Consider the following 20,638-nt stretch of genomic DNA (forward strand, 5'->3'; position numbering starts at 1 on the left):
GTGCTGTCATATATCCAGATATTACCGATGATACCTTTGCAAGGTAGCATACCACAGCTGAATAATTTTGTTATTAATTTGAAAAAGCATTAATTTAAAGCTTGTCTTCCCTGCTAAAGAAAAGAGGGTGATTTTAGTTTTTGATGCAGTGCTTAACAGCTACTCTGACTGTCAGCATATTTAATTGGTTTGGGATGTTCTCTCATTAATGCACTTACCAGATACCTGTTTCTCTGTATCTCAACTCATATTTTCTGCCTCTTCAAATTTTTGAAATGGAATACAGGATTTGATTAATGCTTTATCTTGGTGTATCAGACCTGTGCTCTTAGAGAGTTTCACACAGGCTTTATAAAGATAGATGCTATCAGGATGGAAAAAAAAAAGAAGAAAAGGGAAAAGAAAAGAAAAAAAGAAAGAAACGGTGGCTTCATGTTCTTTTTGTGTATATATCTTATTTTTTTGTGTATATATATTTTTTTTTTTGGTCTTTTTTTTCAGTTCAGCCCAATCCTTCTGTTCTAATTGGAAATCCTATCCGAGCATTTACTCCTCCCCCTCCTCCTCTGGGACCTCACCCCAACCTGGGGAAATCTCCAAGTCCTGTTCAAAGGATAGATCCACACACTGGGACAAGTATTCTCTATGTACCTGCTGTCTATGGAGGAAATATGGTCATGTCTGTGCCTTTGCCTGTAAGAATTAATTTTGTGTTTTCCCCCCAACCCTCTCCTCAATTATTGTATGCACCAAATATATGGGAAAATCAGATAGTGAATTTATTGCAGGTTTATTCAGCACTTTACTTCAAATATATGAGCTTTGCTGGCTTTAGGAGTGGCAGTGCAGAGGACCACCAGAAAATAGGGACTTTAAAGCTTTGCTCCCACAAAATAACTCCAGACAGCCTAAAAGCAATTCCATGTTCATGTAATTTGGTGTGTTTTAGGCACTCCAGTGGAATCTGTGTGCCGTGACTCGAGACACCTGCCTCTGAATTATTGGCCCAGTTCAGCTCTTAATCATCAGAGAGACATCAGTGATTCACCCCGAGTTTGTTTCTCTTTATTGGCTTCACACAGTCTAAATTACCAGTTTTGGAATTCTGCAGTGCAAGGTGTCTGAAGTGAAGTGATAAGAAAAATAAGCATAATGGGATGTTTTTCCCTTCCAGAACCTCGTAGTGAACCAGTTTCCTCTCCAATCCCTTCCCTTAATGACATTTGGGAACAGAATGAAGATCTCTAATCAGGTCTTTTAGGCTACATTTATGCATGGAATTTTGGATTACAGATCAGACTGTCCCTCCAAAATTGACACAAATTAAAGAAGCAGCCTCTGCTTTATTGCTGCCCTTCCCAGTCACATATTCAGGAAGGAAAATGCAAGGAAAGAAGAAAGGCTGCAAAAGCTTGTAACGTGTCTGTGTTGTGCACAACTCCTGAAAACTGTGGGAAGGACATGGAATTAAACACATGCAGATGTGTTTAATTCCTTTCATAATGCTAAATGTTGGAACACAGTTAACTTGTTTTTTTTTTTCAATAATCGTGAGTCCTCTGTTGTAATTTGGGTTATGGGTGCTGAATAGGGGACTTGCTGTAGTTTCAGTTGCATGTCTTAGATCAGCTGGCAGCTGTAAATTGGTTTTCTTTGCTAGGCCAAGGAGTTTTCCTTTTTCCAAGCTTACTAGAAATCTACATTTGATGAGTAAATTTAAATGCAATGAGAAGGCCAGCAGCTGCATCTTTGTTATGCTTGCTCACATTATATTAATATCAAACCAAGGTAATTTAAAAAGCTCTGCCTTATTGTTCCAAGGTTAATATATTTTTTATGTATTTCCAATCAAAAGAAATGTATTAAAAATAAGTATTTGGAGCTCACCTTCCCTGAGGATGGATTTTTAAATAATTAAGTGGGAAGACTGAGGTACTAATGAGACAGCTACATTTGAAAAGAGGCTCAGAGATGATTTGAGGTTGTACAGATGCAAGAGCAGCCTAAAGCTAAAGTTCAAAGTGCACATTTCAAGGGCAAATAGTAATTTAAAAAAAGAGTTGCGTGAAAGTTGTTACACTTGAAACAAGTAGGGACTGAAATAAAATGTGTTTATGTTCATGCAAGATGAAATGATGTCTTTGCTTTGTTTAATGCAGTTCCCATAGCCAAGGTAAAAGCAGGAGGAGGTTGTGTGCTGTCATCACTAAGGGATGCTCTGGCAGCCTGAGTGGTGATTACTCTCCCTGCACTCGCCTCTGATTCATGTATTTTCCTCCTTTTAATAAATTCCCTACAGGGAGAGATTGAACTAATTTGATCCAGAGCTGTCTTCCTTTGCATTCCTTTCAGGAATAAAACTGAAACTGTTGTAAAAAAATCCAGACTTTTATTACCTGCTTTCAGGAGGTGGATTTTACTTCAAATGTGCAATTCAGATGTAGCACAGACACTTTGGAGCAGCCCTGTCGTTCCTCACTTATGGAGGGTCTTGGATTGTCCCAATAGTCCTGTTACCTTCACTAAGTGTCTCCTGGGTGCAGAGGAATGGCCTGGCTGCTCCATCAGTGGTACAGAATCACAGCACTGGATGCTAAAAGGTCTGTTCCTCAAGTCAGAGGCTTCTCCCCCCCAAGCCACAACCCAATGTCTCTTAACTACCGGGAGAAACAGATTTTTGTTTTCTCGACCTTCATCCATGTCTGTTTAATCAGAGAAGAGATTAATCTAAAGTTTATTGAACTACAATTTGTCCATCAGTCTTTTCTCTCAGAATTTTGAAACCACTGAAAAAACCATGGGTTTTGATACAAAATTTTTTGCCCAGGATTGTCCTCCGAAATCTTTGCTGCCCTTAGAGCTCTCCCTTTCCAGCACCAGCTGTAGTTGTGTGTGAGTGTGTCAGGTCATCTGATGCACAGAAAACTGTTGTTTGACCTAATATCAGTGTGCTTGTTACTTCTGTGCCTTTAAAGTAATTTAACAGGTTGCATCTCTCTCTTTTTTTATTTTTTTTTAAATTTTTTTGCTGTGTAGGTACCATGGACGGGGTATCAGGGTAGGTTTGCAGTCGACCCTCGACTCATTACTCATCAAGCAGCTATGGCATATAATATGAACCTGTTACAGGCACATGGGCGTGGGTCTCCTATCCCTTATGGCCTGGGGCATCACTCTCCAGTTAACATGGGACAGCAGCAGCTCCAGCATCAGGAAAAGGAGCAGCATGAACAAAGTCGAAATGGTCAGTGGTTGAAATGGTCTGGTTTTGAGAAAATTGGTCTGGTTTTGAGAGTTTGTGCTTTAAATTACTTTATGATTGTACTTTACAATATCCTTTAAATAAGGTATTTTGGAAGGGATTTCCCTTCCTACCTCCTTTCCTTCCTTCACCCTTTCCTCCCTGATCGAGGGATCTGCAGAGTTGGAGAAAGAATGTGAGATTTGCCATTACAAATAGAATAACTCAGATACTGTGAGATTCAGAGGAGGAAGTAATGGAAGTTGGGGAGGGGTGTTGAGAGTATAATTGTTCCGTCTCTGTTCTGCAGTACAGTGCTAACAACTGCTGATGTTATTTGCAATTAAGTTGGAAGAACTACTTAGTGATGATTAATGAACAAAGTGCAGAGATTAAAGGAAAAGTGTTATTTAGGTAAATGATATTAAATGTCTGTGATGCTGTAAATGCTATACTAATAAGTCTAAATTTTCCTGTGTCTGGCAAAAAAAACAAACCCAAAATAATAATTTTTCTGTTGAAACTAAATGATTTTGTAAATGTTTTTAGGTAAAAGTGAAAATGCTGCTGGACCTGAAATCAGTAAAATTCGAACGCCTGAGAAGAAACCTCTGGAATCCAAGCAGGTGGGTTTCTCTTGTCTGGGTTTGTGGTTTGGTTTTGGGTTTGTTTGTTTATTTGTTCATTTGGTTTTGTGTGTTTGTTTTTTAATATTCTCTCTTTTAATGAGCTTAGTCATTACTGAAATGGTTTTGTTTGTTTGGTTGGGTTTTTTTTAAATGTGGATTTTCAGAAGTTTTCCTTCTCTTTTCTCCAGGTTGATTTAGAAGCCAATTCCCAGCAGAGGAGCCCCGAGTCCCGTCCCGGTGTTGGTTTTCCCAACGCCAAATTCCATCGCAAAGAGAATCCCAACCCCAGGCAGCTGAACCTCCACCTCACCCCACCCCACTCCCAGTTTGCAGTTCCCAACCGCCACTTCCAGCACCTCTCCCAGCTCCCAAGGCAGCCGTACCCTCTGCAGCAGCAGCAGCAGCAAAACCTTTTAAGTCAGCAGCAAAATCACTTGCCTGACCAAGCAAACCAAATGCCTCCCCAGCAGAGCCAGGTAGTTCAGCAGCATAACCATTTGAATCAGCAGCCTCCACAACCTTCACAGCTTTCCCCTGCTTACCAGGCAGGCCCCAGCCAGTCTTTTTTTAATAATCCAATTCCCCACCGACCACATTCTCCTGCTGTAGATGCTGTGATTTCAGAACAACACCCCCCACCTCTGTTACAAGAAGTCAATAATCCTTTGAGGCCTCTTGCACAGCACAACCCCGTTCTGCCAACCCACTTGAACAACTTCATTGAAGAGAATCCATCAGGAATGCCCTTAGGGGACACTTTAGGTAGGTGACTTTTCTTTATTTAAATTCAGAGTGTGCAATTATAACTACACTGAAGTGAAAATGAAGGAGGTATTTACCTTTTTCAGGCATATTGCTCTGAATTGGGTCATTGTTGGGTTAGTTTCCATAAGTAATGTCATTGAGCATAATTTGCTGCTTCAGGCATGTTTGAATATTCAGCACTTTATTAGAAGATTCATGTTTATATGATTTTCCATATGATTTAAATAACCAGGTTATACACTGCAATGCAGTTAGTATATAATAGGCCCTGGAATATACTGTTTAAAAAGTATTCTTTTTTTTTTTTTTTTCTTTTTCTGACATAAAAGATCTTTAAAAAAGGGCATTAGATAAAATTTTTTTTTAAAACTATTTTTGTAGATCGTATGCATGGAAATGTAGCTTTGGAAACAATAAGGCAGCAACAACAAGCCAGGTTACAGCAATGGAATGAACATAATGCCTATCTCAGTCAAGGCACTATTCCATATCAACACCATCACCATCCTCATCTACCACATCTTCCTCAGCAACCAATTGGATTACATCAACAGCAGCAAGTTAGGGCAAACTGGAAACTTGCCAGTAATACAGAAGATGAAACAGAGGCAACATATTCAAGGTATTTGTTTACTGAGTCATCAGAGCTTGTGTAAAATTGAGCAGTGGGCACCTATCTGTAACAGTGTGATCAAGTGCAAGGCACTTAAAGGTATTGCTTTTTGCTGCTGTTATTATGAAGGTTAAAATAGTTGGCAGGCTGACTTACAACTGTGCTTTTATTATGTGTTATGCTTTGTTCTGTTAGTATATTGGGTAGTAAAGCTGTAGTGGAAAAATATTTTCGTGGAGCTTTTCAGTGTTGTGTTTATGGAGTAAGGAATGGGTAGAGAGTAACAACCTTGTGTTTCTATAAAAGAGGCGTCTGAGTGTAGTTAAGGCCTATTTAAGTTGTAAATTCTTCAATTTGAAGGTGCAAGTCTCAGATTTACGTGCTTGGAAACAAACAAACCGGCCCCTCCCCAAACATTGCTCCCCAGTGAAACCTAAATTTTTCTTTTCAAAAACCCTTTGCTTTTAAAAGCAAAAAAATGCTTATATTTGAGATGGAGCATTAGGGGGCAAGAAAGGAAGCGGTTGAATGTCAACAGAGAAATGGTTCCAGTGGTCATCAGCTTTGATCATGTATATTGTAAAGGCTGGATTTTTAAATTGCCTCTGTTTACTGTCATCTCCCACTATGCTTTCTTTTCCATCTGGGTTGTTAGAGCCATGGTAAAGCATCTAAATGCCCTCTTATCTGACTCTTTGAAGTGCTGAATTGAATATTCTTGACCTTTGGAAGAAGTCTGAAGGTATATTGTGCAAGTGAGGGGAATCCTTGATTGGTCTGGCTTTTGGCTTGTAAGGGGTTAAAATTTTCCTTAACTATGTGAACTTTTTACCCTGTGTAGTAAAGCAGGAAATCCTTCCCTTAGTTGTCTCTTAAGAGATAACAAAAATTGATTCTTCTGACCGAAAAGGAAATCTCAAGAGTTATTAAAACTTTGAGATGATTCAGGTGGGTATTTCATCCAATTAATCCTCTTGTGCCTGATTTCTGATTTTGCTCAGTCCCATCCTTTGAAGTTAGGGGTCAGTAAGCCCAAAGATGAGAGAATATTTAAGTTCAGTGGTTTGTGCTCTTGAGTTTTTTCCGCCTCAAAAAAGAGTGGGATTTCAGCAAAACTTTTTTTTTTCTTTTTTTTTTCTTGATGCATTTATTCTGTCAATGCAGATTCCAGGATTTGCTCCGAGAACTGTCCCACCGTGATCCAGGTGAAAGCCGGGACTTGGCCGAAATGCCCCCCCCTCAGTCGAGACTGTTGCAATACAGACAAGTGCAGCCCCGGAGCCCACCAGCACTCCCTTCTCCTTCCTGCAACTCCAACCACAGTGCTCACTTCCCCACCTTCACCGAAAACAACAGAGACATTGAACTGCCCAGTAACCCAGCATTTCAGCAGCATTTACCCCAAATATACAACCCCCCTTTCTCAATGCCATCCGAACATATAACCCCGTCTCCCTTGAAATACCTGCAACCTGATGGATCCTGGACTTATGCTAACCTACAGCAGAACCACCTTATGGGGCAGGGCTTTCACTATGGGATACCTCCACTGCCCCACAGGTCGCAGCAAAACCCTTTTATACAAATCCAGAACCATCAGCACGCGGTCGGTCAGGAGCCATTTCACCCCCTCGCCTCTCGAGCAGTATCTGCCTCTTCGCTCCACAGCTTAGAAGAGGTAGGTGGAGGTGTTTGCTTTTGTCTGCTGTGCAGTTGTCACGTTGTTTCGCTCTCAGATTGCATTGTGGAGTGGTCAGGGATGCACGGCACCTCAGGCATTAAAAGCTCCCACTGGGAGTTCCTGGGAGGTGGAGCCGTTCTTTGCTCTTCACCCTGGGCACCTTCGTGGTTCTCAGCACTGCAGGTGTAACATTTCCTCTGCAAAGTGGGAAGTCTTGGCTTTTTGAGTGTTGCTCAGAGTTTTCTTGCTGGGTCTCTGCCTGTCCTTTGTCTGGGGTGAGATTTAACCCAGCCCAGGTGACAGCTCACGAGGTGACTCCGGATAGGCAGCGCGAAGGAACCGAACGTTGGCTCAGTGTGGAACTCTTGAGTGTGGTTGAGCTACTTCTCACACAAGCTTGAGACCAGAGCTGGACAGGTGTTTCACCCTGATTTAATAAATCCCACCCTGCCTGAACTAATCTGATATCAAGCCATCCTGTGTGTTTTGGGGGCTCAGAGTGCTGGAAATCAGTGCAGAGATACCCAGCTGTGCTGCTCGAATCTGAGTCCAGCACCAGCCACAGCTGGCTCTGTCCCTCTCCATGTTCTCTTGTCCTGGACTCCAAGGAGGTGTATTATGGGATGCAGACTCTGCCAGCACATACAGCTAGGACAGGCCACATTTTGAACAGGAGTTTTTAATCCCAATTGGAATACAGAGTGCTGAGAAGTGTGTGATATGTAGACATGGAATACCCTGGTCACATTCCAGGAATGCCAGAATTAATATTCACACTGACTGCATGTAATCCAATATTTGTACATAAGTGATGTATTTCTGTTAAGGTTTTTGCAGAAGCCGTGGGGGGAGCCCTCCTCATCACTATCTCACATAATACATATTTAATTTCATTGTCTTTCGACTTCTGAAAATAGAAAATATTTAGTTTATGAGCCTGAGCAAAATAACTAAAATTGAATTTCAGTGCATTTTACAAATTTCTGTCTTATATAGATCCAGAGAGGTTAATGGAGTCCTCAGGCCCAGCTAGAGCTGTAGTAAGGTTTGGATTTATAGACATTTAGAAATTTGATGTCTCAGTCCATTAAGTCATCCCACCTTGTATAAAATCTAATACTTTGTGACAAGACTTACTGCTGTCAGTACAGCAGGACGCAGGAACAATGTCTTTTCAGCAGTAATAAACCAATAAATATTCCTATAGAGCTTGTGACAGCTCCTGCTATCTGAAGACAAATAGAGTGAACCTTTATGTAATTAGTGCAAATTCGGTTTAGTTGTTATTTCTTCTTCCTTTCAAAATATGTGACAGAAATGCCAAATGCAGTAAAAGTGTTCCAAGACAGAGACTTGCCTGTAAACTTCCTAAAACTGCTGGTCCAGCTGGTAGGTAGGACCAAAGAATGCACAAAGAAATCAAAGTGTGGTTTTAGGTATATTTTTAACAGACATCCCTCATACAAGGCAATTGTCAGGGCAGTTTTCTTGACTTTTGGTATCCTCACTAAACTCTTTTCTCCATCACTATTTATAAAACTGTTAATTGACTTGATACTTGAAAGCTTTTGCTTGTGTTTAGTCAAACCAGATCTGAACTGCACATCAAAGGGAATACTGAAGTTATTCTGTCTGGTTCTGTACTTGCAAGTGTCCAGAATTTTGATAAATTCCTGCCTGCTTACCAAAATTGCCCGTTCAACTCAATAAATGTATATTTTTTGGGTGTGATTTGGGCAGTAGCTTATGAATTTGGGGTTTTTTTGTTGTTGTTGAAGAAAACCCTCAGGAGAGCAGAATGTCAGGATATGCAAGTGTTGATCCCTTGATTATGGTGACTAAAATAAGATATAACAGTTTCCTTTCATGCACTTTTTTCCCGTCTGTTTTTTGTGGATGGTACAGTAACAACATTGGGGCACTGCAAACAAGTTATTTGATGTTTATTTAGCTAATTTCTTATGGCACTTCATTAGGATGTTTTCTTTTTTCCTTTTACCAAGTATAGATTTATCTGTATGACTTTTCTGTTATTGATGCTCATTAGTCAGTGCAGAAGGGAGAAAATACTGTATGTTCATTTTTAAAAATAAACTGTAATATAGCAGACTTAGTTTAAATCTTGAGAAAGTTTAGAGAGCCCTTAAATCTGAACTTTTGAAGTCCTCAGGTTAATTAATGGCGCTCCTGCTATTTTCATCTCCGTGATCTACAGGGTTTACAGGTCATTTCTGTGGTTTCAGATAAAATTCTCTGCATTATTTCTCCTGAGGGCAGAGGCTTCTCCAGAGTATTTGTTTGTGTACATTCACAACATCCAGTGTACAAATGTATCCTGCTTCCCCAGATCCTGCTATACAAGTCATTTAATTTATCCTTTGGAAAAGGAAAAGCCATTTTTTTTTCCTGGCTACACTGTAAGAACATTTATCTCTTGCTCTTATGTGCTTCTGTGCCTTCTTTGCTTCATCTGTAAATGCTGGGTATCTTCCTCCTCACTGTGTGATCCATCGCCCACGTAGGACTGTGAGATGTAAAGGCTGATGAGAATTAAGGAATCTCACTTGATGTTCTTTGCAGTTGCTTTAAAATTCTCTATTTTGTGTGATCAAAACAACATTATCAGTGACTGCAATATCCAACATATAACTTGAAATGCATGAGATTTTTTTCTAAATGCAAAGGACATTTTTTTGGTAAGACATTTCAGGGGAAAAAATTGAGTGGGGAAATGGTATTTGATACATAAATAAATAAATAAGAGCAAAAGGCCATATTTTGTTTTGTGTTCTTTTTGTTCACAGTATGAACCAAGAGGACCAGGCAGGCCGTTGTACCAAAGAAGAATTTCCTCTAGTTCAGTCCAGGCTTGTTCTGAAGAATTAAACACTCCTCAAGACAGTCTTGGTCAGTGTAAAGAGCTTCAGGACCACAGTAACCAGTCATCGTTCAACTACTCCTCACCTGAGTTGTGGGTGAACTCCTCCTCCTCTGCCCCGTACCCAAACATTCCATGCAACGGAGCCAGCAGAGCAGTTCCACCCCGGGAGTTGTTAGGTGGGTACCCTTGGATCTCTGCTGTAAGGAGACAATTTAAGCGGCAGTGACCAAGTCTGAATGAAAAGGTTGGTTGTGGGGTTTTTCCCCACAACAAGTTTTCTACCATTTCTTGAATTCCCAAACCCGGTGTTGAAGTATTTGTTGTTTCAGCAGTTAAAGGTTTGGAATAATCCTGGTTTTGTTTGCCATGTTCTTACCATCCTGCTGCTGCCTAAAGAATCCTGTGAGTGTTCTCCATGTCCTAAATCAATGCTGCTCCTTAGTCCTCTCCAAAAGCTCCAGTAAACCCAAATAGTCTCTTACAGTGGTTTCAAGTGCAGCTGAGTTTTTGCTGAGAGGAACTAAGGTGACTGGTGGGATTTATTTGCAAGATAGATTATTTGTTCCCAGATTCAGTGATATTTGGTGTTGATATTGCAGTCTGGGGGAGCAGCACATAAACTGAATTAGTACTCTCAGCGTTTCTCCCAGTAAATTCTGGTACTTCATCAAAGTAGTGACGAGTTTAAATTCTCTCTCACCGTGGAACAATCTCAGTGGAACGTGGCTTCCCTGGTGGTAGGAACAGTGCTGATTGATTGAGCAGACAGAAACTAAATTAACTTTTCAGAGGTGAAAAAAAGCTGCGAGCAGAGAGTTGGAGCAGTGCAGCTATTCTTCTGTTCTCCATACTTTCAGTGGTTGTGAAAAACAAAATAACCAGGACAGTACAGTTTCTTCTCCGTGACTTTGCTTTGAGAATCTCCAGTGGTAATTTAAAAACAAGATTAGTAAAAATATGAACAATATCCCGGTGTGGATATTAAAACCACTTAATAATGCGGAAAATTATTTATAGGATGGTTCTTTTTGGCCTTAAAAGATTTAATTGATTTTGATGAAGCTTTATAAACTTAAAACATCTTATAATGTTACAGTGATTGTGAAGTAGAAACAAGCAGTGTAGAATGAATGAAAAAAGCTGTTTACATTAGCAACAGCACTCGAGAGTTAAGTTCCTAATGTGCCCTTTAATTTCCAAAATGTGAAAATGTTATTTTGCAAACCCATGTGTATGGCAGCATCTTTTGTTCAAAACTTCAGGCTCAGGGCACCTCCTTCAATCTATTTCTATTTTTACTGAAAATCAAGGAGCTGAATGCACAGTGTTATATGACATTCATCACTGGAGTTGCTCCCTAGACTGGTGGTTATCTAATAGTGGTTATCTAATAGGAGCTCAGGAACCCTGGCAAGGTTACTTTGGGATCAGCCAGTACCACATTTCCTTGCTTTAATGTGAAGTGTTTGTGAGTAAAGTCTACAGAGGACAGATGTGTATGTAAAAAGTACCATATCCCTACATTTGCTGTCAAATAGTAAATTCTAAATGAAAAGGTCAAGTTCTGACTAGTAACTGCTTTTGCTATGAAAATACTTTTTGCTGGAGTTAAGAGTGGTTTCTGTTTTGTAAATAAGTGTGTATGAATAGTGCCCATATCTAGTGGTTCATGCAAACACATCTCCATTTCCTGGCTGCTGTGCTTTCCCACATTCACAGCTCAGTGCCTGTGATGATCATATTTACAGCCCAAATGTGTTTTATGGAGCTGAGGGTTAATGACCAGTAACTGCACTGTTTGTCATTACCATTGATTTTTATCCATGAAATAAAACCCTATGAGAATGTGAGGCTGGGAAATAATCCTGTGCCTGCGTTTTTTGCTGGAGAGAGACCCTGATCCAGACTGTCCAAGGGCTGATCTCTCCTGTACATCAGGAATGGCTGAGGCACCACTCTTGGATTGGATCAGGATGGATTTATGGAGGGCAAGAGGAGCTGCTGTGAATTCCTCAGGGTCGTTACATGCAGGCACTTCCCAAAATTGCACTTTGAGAGTTTGATATGCATTGCTTTTTCTGTTGAAAGAAAATGATTTAAGTTCTTACTCAAGATGTTTATTTCATATTTTTTCTTCTGTTGGACACCTCAACCACACACAGCTTTCACCTCTGGCCCTGCTTGTCATTACTTGTCTTCTCTTGAGTGCTGTGGTTATTTTTGGGAGGTTTTTCTGCTCGTGGTCTGGGTTGTTTGGTTTTTGTTGAATCATAGCAACCCTAGCAAAACTGCTTTGCTTATGTTCTTTCCATAGTCATTCTTCTATGAGTTGATTATGAGGTTTTTTTGCTTTATAAAAATCAGAAGGCTGTGTGCGACCCTTCCATCGAGAAAATTAACTATATACTTTGTTTTCCTACTTTTACACTCATTTGGTGGTACATTTTTCTATGTGCACTTTAAAAATAACGTTATAGGGTTAAAGATTGAAATAATTATAGAATATATGTGCTGTCCAGCTGTTAGACTATTACAGATAGAACATTTACCTGTTTCATCAGTGTAGAGTTTCTCTAGTTGTGTGAGACAGCAGAATTCTCCAGACAAAGTAAGGTACCTCATTAGGATTCAGGAAATTCACTTGAAAGCAGTTTTATACCTCTGGTTTAAAGCACCATTTTTTCTGATAGTTACAGAAGTTGTTAAATGTGGAGCAAGAACATATCAATTAGCAGGAATGCATTCAGCCTAAAATACCAATAATTAGTTGCTTGGCATTCAGGACTCTGAATTGCTGTTGGAGAATGAATTATATATGGTGCTGTAAATTTTAATTTTAGCCTATTAAGCTATAAAGCAAGAGGAATGAAATACTCTTTGTGCTGTCTCAGTGGATAAAGTGCTTAAATTAGAGTAGATCCCACAGGGAAGCAGCTTACCTTCCATGCACCGGGTAAATCCGCTGTGCGGAATTGCGGGTTCGGTGTCCTGGGCCGTGGGCACCCATGGAGAGGGTGTTTGACACTGGCAGTCCTGGGGTGTTGGTGGCAAGGACAGGGCACAATCCAACAGTGGGAATGAAGCTAGAGAACTCCAAGACCAGCTTGGAGCAACGTGGGCTAGTGGAAGGTGTCCCTCCCCATGGCGGGGGCTGGAATGACATGAACTTTAAGGTCCCTTCCAACCCAAACCATCCCCTGCTTATCTGAGTCTGTGAACTTAATAATAATTTTCAAGGACACAGAGTGACTAAACATAGAAAATTGGTGGTGTGGGAGGCGGTTTCCAGTTTCAGTACCCCCAGTACTTATTTTGGGGTTACCTCAGGTAGATTTGCTACGTCAGAGCCTTTCGCTCACCCCCGCTCTGCTTCCTCCTCCCGCAGCTCCACCCAAGACAGCGAAGCCCCCCGAGGAACACCTGAAGGCCGAGAACATCCAGCTCTCCAACTCCTTCAACTACAACGTGCTCCAGCACCTGGGCCAGTTCCCACCTCTCATGCCCAACAAGCAGCTGGTGGAGTCCAACAGCAGCAGCCCCCAGCCCGCCGGGAGCAAGCCCGTCATGTCCTACGCGAGCGCCCTGCGGGCCCCCCCAAAGCCCAAACCCCCTCCTGAGCAGACAAAAAAGAACAGCGACCCTTTGTCCTTGTTTCAGGAACTTAGCCTAGGTAGTTCATCAGGTAGCAATGGCTTTTACTCCTATTTTAAATAATCAGATTATTTTTTTTAGAGAGAATTTAATTTTTATTTGTGTCCGTAGATTCTAAGGTAGTTGGGGCTTCACCTGTAGTTGCAAATATTCCCTTTGTTTATATTAGTAAATATATCCTCACTTAATTGCTTTGCTGCTAGACTTGCAACTAATTTTTTTTTTTTTAATTATATTCCATTATTTTGCATTTTTTGATGTGGGTCGGGTTTTTGGAAGCTTTTCTGTAGGAAAACACACACGTGTTATTTTTTAATTTGTGTAATGTTAATGATATGTTGCATTAAACTAGCAGCTGAGAGATTACCTGTACAACTTGAAAAAAAGGAAAAAAAAAAAGGAAAAACGAAAAAAGGAAAAAAAAAAGTTTGTCTAAATTGTATTTAAGAAGATTGTAAGTAGCATTTACATTTATTCAATAACATTAGCATACTATGCTGGGTTTCTGTACCAGAAATGGCCAGTTAATGTAAAAATGTATGTTATTTCTGCTTAAATTCATTTAATTTTTTTTTTTAAATAAAGGTGCAGCATCTTCTAAATAATTTCAGTTTTATCAGCTTTTTTGTGAAGGGATGCTGCATTCTCAGACTTTTATAGTTTTAGATTCTGTATGATGTGGTATTGTATTTTCCATCCACTGTAGGGTAAAGTAAAGGCATTCTTTGCAGACACCTATGCCATTGTTTGGAAACATTCAGATAAAAGTATTGGTATACTTTAAAAAAATAATTAAAAAAAAAAGAAAAAAGGAAAAAAATTAACAAAAAAAGCCCAAAAAAACTCTACATTTTATTTTTGGACAAGCTAGTAATATAAGCTTGTTTGAAAAGTTAATTTGATAGGTTTTTTAAATGAATCATGAAGCTGAAAATAAATTTTTAGGTATGTTGGTGCTTAGTAGATTTAATAACTATTTTAAAAAAAAATGCGTGAATTTAGTAAAAGACTTTTTTTGTTTGTTTGTTTAATTTTTTTTTTCCACTATGCATGTGTAAATGTTTGTAATCTGGCTTTTTCCTCCCCTTTCTCCAGTGGTATAAAAGAATTGTGCCGCTTTAATTTTTTTTTTTTTGGGGTTTTGTTTTCTTTTTTTTTTTTTTTCCGGTAAAACTTTTGGTACATTATTTGATGTTTACATTAAAATGTGACATTATACAAGGAAATTCAGATATTTTGCTAACTGTTTTGTTTGAGGAACATCATTAAAGAAGAGATTTAATGTTTGTCAAAGCTGTATCCAAATTAATCGAGACCTTCTGGGGATCAGAGTGGTTACCAGGTTATTTATCTATGTGAGCTCTGTGAAGTTCTCCAAGAACCTGACCCTTCAGGAGTTACAGGCTGAAAAAAATTAATGATGGGATATTAAACAAAAAAAATTAAAGAAACCAAGTGTGAACAAAACCTCAGAAGATAAACTTTGTGGAGAAAGATTTCTGGCCTTGCACACTCTGTCCCTGCTTTGAGGCTGGGGAGCTCCAGAGGGGGGTTGGAGAGATTCTCCTGGTTTGTTTTTTTTTTCTCCTTTTACAGTTGAAATAACTTTAAATCTGGGAACTGTTTTACAGGGATGAGCTGGGTGTAGTTAGAAGGATTCCTCCACTTGTTACCTGTGGAAATGGAAATTTTCGAGCTGTGTGGGGGTGATTTCAGCTCACTGGGGAGCAGTGGCTGCTCCTGGTTCAATCAGATTTTTGCTCTGGTTACAGTCAGGTTTATTTTTTTACATTTGGCTTCATGTTTGAAGACAAGGGTCTTTATGAACTGGGGTTGATTTAAACTCATTGCACCACAGAGGCTTGCATATGAATTTTTTTATTATAAATCTTCGCTGGCTTATGGTTCAGAAACTTATCTGAAAACCTTTTTCCTTCTTTTTGCTGCGAAACAAATCACACATAACTTGTTAATTTATTTCCTAATGTCTGTACCAAACAAGGGGGAGAGGACAGCCCCTGCCAAGTTGGGCTTTTATCCCTTCAGCACCATCAAATCCAGAGGACCCAAAAATGAGTAGAGAGGCCAAATTCTGCAACCTTGAATCAAGCAAAACTCCTGTTCAGTGGGTTTTTGCCAAGCTGACGGCTACAGAAATGGGAAATCCATCAGCAGGGGCCAGTGGAAGTTGCCTCAGACTCCTTATTTTGGCAGAACTGTGCCAGTTCTCCTCCACGGAGCACCTGGCACCGCTTGGAGAGACAGATCCGTGTGCCCGGACCTTGTGGAGAGTCCCTGGTGGGCTGTGCAGGCTGTGGCAGAGGACAGGTAGGGTTCAAATGCCCCTCAAATGCTTTGGAATTTCAGAGGTTTCCAAAATCACTCCTTTCTATGGAGCAGTCCTTTGATTCTGTTCACCACATTTGAATTTTAAACTAATAAACGTCACTTGTTAATTTACTGCTCTCTGTCCATCAGTTAAAGGGAGATGGTCACATCTCACCACTTTTATTCTGTTTTACACCAGCATTTGATCTACACTGAAAATATTATGGAGAAAGGAGCATTTCCTCTCTTGAGTTACAATTTCTTTTATGAAAATCCCTGCTGTTTTTGGTGCTATGTTTTCCTAAGTGCTCTCACTCAGGAGTCTGAGGATGGAATGGCAGAGAGCTTGTGACTCTCAGCTTTGACATGAATCACTGAATTTCTTAGAGTGAGGTTTCTTTTCCAAAAGATTATTTCTTTGGAAATGTCTTGTCTGGCCATTGTATGTCACATGTATATAGTCCTGAGTGGGATCTTTGGGTTTTAGAGCAAATTATCCAATGTTTATTGAAGTCATGTGTAGAAAACCCCCAAAGTGTATTATAAACTCTCCTAGGGCTTTAATCACACTCTTATTAAAATGAAATTAAGACTTACAGATGGCTCCAGTGGGCACTGCTCAGGCTGCACTGTAAATATGGAGCTGTTGCAGTTACAAGGAGAATTCAAAATTATGAGTCTGGTTTGTATAAAATGTCTCAATTTGGAGGAAAATAACGGGGGTTTGGGCATCTACACCAAAAGGGTATTTGGCTCCTTGACTTTTTTTTACACTTAATAGTACAGTTAGTGCTAAATCCCATTTTGGTTTGAGAATAAACTCCCCATTGTTGTCTGTGGAATATTTAAACGACAGGATCATGAGGATCTAAATTTAGAAAGCTGGTATTTAACACCAAGAATAATTTCTGGGTTTATTTTCTTTAATTTCAGTTTATCATGAGAAAAATCTGGATGCCTCATGGGAGGTTTCAGTGTGGTGGTAAGAAATAATAAAGGATGGAGAGAAAGATTTTAAAAAGAAATTATTTGGCTCTAAAAAAATGAAACTTTTTTTTTTTTTTAATTTCAAATAGAGCCTCCATCCTTTAAAAAGCCACTTAGGGAAAAAAGCAGCTGGGAGGTTGTCATCTAATACAGTTTGTCCTGGTTTTTTAATTGTGTGGCCCTTTGCAGGATGTGAATCCTGCCACTGACTCCACAAACCCTGTGAGTACCGTTCCCTACTTTGATTAATTATTGTTTTGTTCCCAGATTTATGGAGTTCAGCTGGTTTTTTTGCAGAGATCATGCTCTCTAAGCAATTCTTTTGCTGTGTGTGTGGTACCTCAGTGCTATAAGTGGCACCAGGAGCAGTGTTTGACCACTCCAAATTTCCTTTTCAGACCGAACTCGGACATATCAGAACCTGGACATTTCCAGGGCAGTGAGCCCACGACGCTCTGCCCATATCATTGTTCAACTCATTTGTTTTGTTAGTTTTAAAAAAGTTTCTGGTTTTCCTAGAAAAACTGCAGACAATTAACTTGTCAAGACAGATGGCGATGATCTATGGTGCCTGTAAAAATTCGCACATCGTATTCCCTGACATGAAATATGGGCTATTTCTGTTGGTGTAGCAATACTTGAGCCAGTCTCTCTTTGTTAGCTGTGTCAGAGAGCAAGGATTGAATCCTTCTGAATTTGTTTTTTTCTTCCATTCAGGAGAAGTAAAGAATTTACAGCAGAAGTGTGGAAATGTCAGTTCGGTGTGGGGTTTTTTTTCTTTTGGCAACTTCAGTCGAGAGAGGTTGAGGAGTTTTTACCTCATTAAGGATTAATAGATGCTGCTGACAAATTACAGAACACGCTCTGTGATCTGAATTACCCAAGACTGGTTAGAAGATGTTGTCAGTCCCTTTTCCCTAAGACTTGGCTCCCTCCTGGAGGGTAAATACCTCCACAGGACCAGCTGTAAAGCCGTGGTGGTGCTCCCAGCGAGAACTGGTGATACTGGGCACAAGGCTGAACCAGAGCCAGGGGTGCAGCCCTTCCTATTACATAGAAAGTAGCCCAGAAATCCCAGTTTATTCCCTCCTCTGCATTTCCCTAGAGAGCAGCAGAGCAGCTCAGTGTCTGGATGCAGGGTGTGCACGTGTGATGTCTGTGTGTCTTGGATTTATGTTCAGCAGCTTCACCGGAGCCAGAACATCCATCAGGGCTGACAAAGCAAGAACAATCTCATCCTCTTCTTCAGTCCAAACAAAGTCATGACGCTCTTTTCCTGCCCCTTGGTGACAGTGGAAAGGGGAAATAATTGGAAGGGATGCTTTTAGAGCAGGTGCCATTGCTGTGGGTGGGTTATGGTGCAGAGCAGCCCAATGCTCCTGGAGTTAGGTTATAAAGTGATACAGTGTTCCAAGGGGCACTGTCCCACCCTGGAAAGTGGAAGCTTGTTTGAAATGAAGTTGACTGAGGTTTATTCTGTAAATTTCTGTCCATGGTCAGGTTCCTGGCATGTGACTGTCCAACTGCAGTGCTGGATGGAGCCCAGGGGCTTGGTGTTAATCCCCTGGGGCTGGCAAACAGCATCTCCTGGTGTTGATGACCTCGTGTATCAGGTATGTTCCTCAAGAGCTGTCAGGCCCAGGAGAGAAAGGGCCCCTCTGCAGCAGGGCCAGGGGTCTTATTGCAGGGGGGAGAGTTCCCAGATCTTTGGGACTTTCTGGGAATCACTTCCACGACTATCAGAGTGAGGAGAAAGAGGTGATGGCCACAAGGAAGCGACAAAATGGAAAGGGATCAGTGAAAAAACCAATAGGTGAGTCCACCTGTGCCATTGTAAACTGCATGGTCAAACCCCTGAGCATCCTGTGTATGCTGCCTCTCTTCAGGCATGGACTAAGGGAGAAATAGGGGTTTGTACCAGGACTTGTGGGTGAAATCCTCTCTGCACACCCCCATGTGAGCTCCCTGGTGAGCTCTTGGTTCCCCACGCTGTCGGTGCCGGGCTGTTCCTGCAGTACCTCGTTGCAGATGAAGGGTGTTGGAGAGCTCAGCTCACTGCTTGCTAAACAGGCAGTTTTCTTCTTCGGGGTTGTTTGTCTGACACCTTTTCTGCACATTAAATTCACACAACACGGCGTTTAAAGACGAGGGAAGCAGATTCTCTCCACGCCTCACAGCAAACCTTCCATAAACAGAAAACTTCGCGTCTGCTGCTGCGTCGACTGTGATTTAACACTCGGGCTTTGCAGGGTGATGGGCAGAGTTCAGTGACCAGAATCACAGCCCTGTGTCTCTTCTCCCTGGGGCACCACAGCGTGGGTGCCCTGAGGGAAGGGCTGGGCAGGGATGTTGGTTTGTGGACTGGCAAATGGACCAAAGGGGTCTGTGGGTCTGGTGGTGGCAGGAGCAACACTCAGTGTTTCTTGGTAGCTGGTGGTTGTCACTTGTTCTGCAAATCAGTTCACCTCTCCCTCTCTCTGCTGTGTTTCCCACTCAGTTCTTTGGCCATGTCCCAAGCCCACGTGTGCTCCTGTAGGATGTGCAGCAGCCAGGTCCCCACCCCTGTTTGGCTCTGATGACTCCCTGCCAGCGAGAAAGTTTCTTTCACGTTTCCTGGTGCATTCCTGAAGTTCTGGTGGCCGTTCCCTGCTCTTTGTTCAGCTGAGAGAATGAAAACTGAAGCCGGTTACAGCTCCCCCCTCCAACATTATATTCTTTTTCCTTTATGAAGACCAATTACTTTTATTAAGTCTCAAAACACATTATCAGCTCTCTGGGAGAGAGGTTTCGATGTGGCAGAACGAACCTGCTGCAGGAGCAGTGCCTTTCCCACTGTGAATACCAATGACCAATTTAATGGACAGGTCCCTCTTCAGCAGTTCTTAATATCAGGAAGAAGAAAATGAAGCCATCCATGTGCTTCTAAGTCTGGCAGGGACCATATGGAGCAGGGAATGATCACAAAGCCTCAGCTTGGAGCGGGAGGAGAATAAAGCTCTGTGAGTTTAAAGGCTTTAGGAGGCATCTCGCTGAGCTGCCTGAGCTCTGGCTGTGGGTGGAGGATCTTGCTGCCGGGAGCTGTGTGTTTTCTCTGCCTCATGAGTAAAGTGAGCCCAGAGAGGCTGTAAAACCTTGGGTCCAGGCCAAACCCCAGCACTCACTGGGAATCTTTCCATTGCCCTCACTGGGGCTCGGATGAAGCGGGTCAGCCCTGACGCAAGTGGGTGTGTGCACGAGATGGGGGAGACCTTCCAGGGGGTGTTTATCTCAAATGTTCATGTCTTGCTCTTCAATATCATGAGGGGGACCAAGCAGCATCTTGGCTGGGCAAAAAATTGGCCCAACCCTATTCCCAGAAGCACCATTGCAGGAGAGGGATGGCACTTTGGGAAAGGTGCTTCCCAGGGGCGCAGGACGTGCCACTGCTCCGTGTGCCGTGAGGAACTTAGACCCAGGTCCCCAAACTTTGCTTATCTCAAGCCCTGGCATGTCTCAGGTGGTGATGATGGCTGAGCTGGGAATGCTGCTGTGCCTACCAGCTGCTCTGCTTGGATTAACCTGCCTTGTGTAGGTTGGGATGTCCCAGCCCAGGGTCAGCCACCGCAGGGTCACACCAACTACTTTCCTTTCTGTTGTTGCATGTAAAGGATCTCCCTAGAAACTAGCCTCTGTTTTCCTGAACAATGAAAATGCAAATTAAGAATGTCAGCTCTGTACCCAAAAATAAGATTTCAAAACCATTTAGCATTTCAGAGTGGCTCTGTGACAACTTGAAGACTTGCAGTTGTCTCTCATAATGAGAGACAGGCAGAGCTCCTCAGCTCACACTCACATCTGAGCACCAGTGAATGCTTCATCCCAA

At 41.5% G+C, this 20,638-nt stretch overlaps 1 protein-coding gene and 1 long non-coding RNA gene across 6 annotated transcripts in view; one reads left to right on the forward strand and one right to left on the reverse strand.

Moving 5' to 3' along the window:
• The window catches only part of HELZ (helicase with zinc finger), a 90,665-nt gene extending 74,744 nt beyond the window's left edge, over nucleotides 1-15,921 (forward strand). For 3 of the 5 annotated variants that reach the window (XM_027691998.1, XM_027691997.1, XM_027691996.1), the window contains exons 24-31: nucleotides 502-695; nucleotides 3,037-3,244; nucleotides 3,791-3,867; nucleotides 4,059-4,632; nucleotides 5,017-5,257; nucleotides 6,413-6,926; nucleotides 9,734-9,986; nucleotides 13,196-13,524. In XM_027691998.1, the coding sequence (XP_027547799.1) occupies nucleotides 502-695; nucleotides 3,037-3,244; nucleotides 3,791-3,867; nucleotides 4,059-4,632; nucleotides 5,017-5,257; nucleotides 6,413-6,926; nucleotides 9,734-9,986; nucleotides 13,196-13,524 (2,390 nt within the window). Of the gene's footprint in view, nucleotides 1-501; nucleotides 696-3,036; nucleotides 3,245-3,790; nucleotides 3,868-4,058; nucleotides 4,633-5,016; nucleotides 5,258-6,412; nucleotides 6,927-9,733; nucleotides 9,987-13,195 lie in introns of all 5 variants that reach the window. The other 2 variants (XM_027691995.1, XM_027691999.1) reach the window with 1 other exon arrangement.
• Nucleotides 318-20,113, reverse strand: LOC113971757. The gene is made up of 3 exons (XR_003535645.1): nucleotides 19,579-20,113; nucleotides 1,888-1,892; nucleotides 318-327 (listed from the first exon to the last, which is right to left on the reverse strand). It is a non-coding gene; the product is annotated as an uncharacterized LOC113971757 (long non-coding RNA).
• Between the last annotated feature and the right edge of the window lie 525 nt (nucleotides 20,114-20,638).

This window comes from Neopelma chrysocephalum, unplaced genomic scaffold, assembly GCF_003984885.1.
Source record: "Neopelma chrysocephalum unplaced genomic scaffold, ASM398488v2 Primary Assembly neopelma1_84, whole genome shotgun sequence".
NCBI lineage: Eukaryota > Metazoa > Chordata > Aves > Passeriformes > Pipridae > Neopelma > Neopelma chrysocephalum.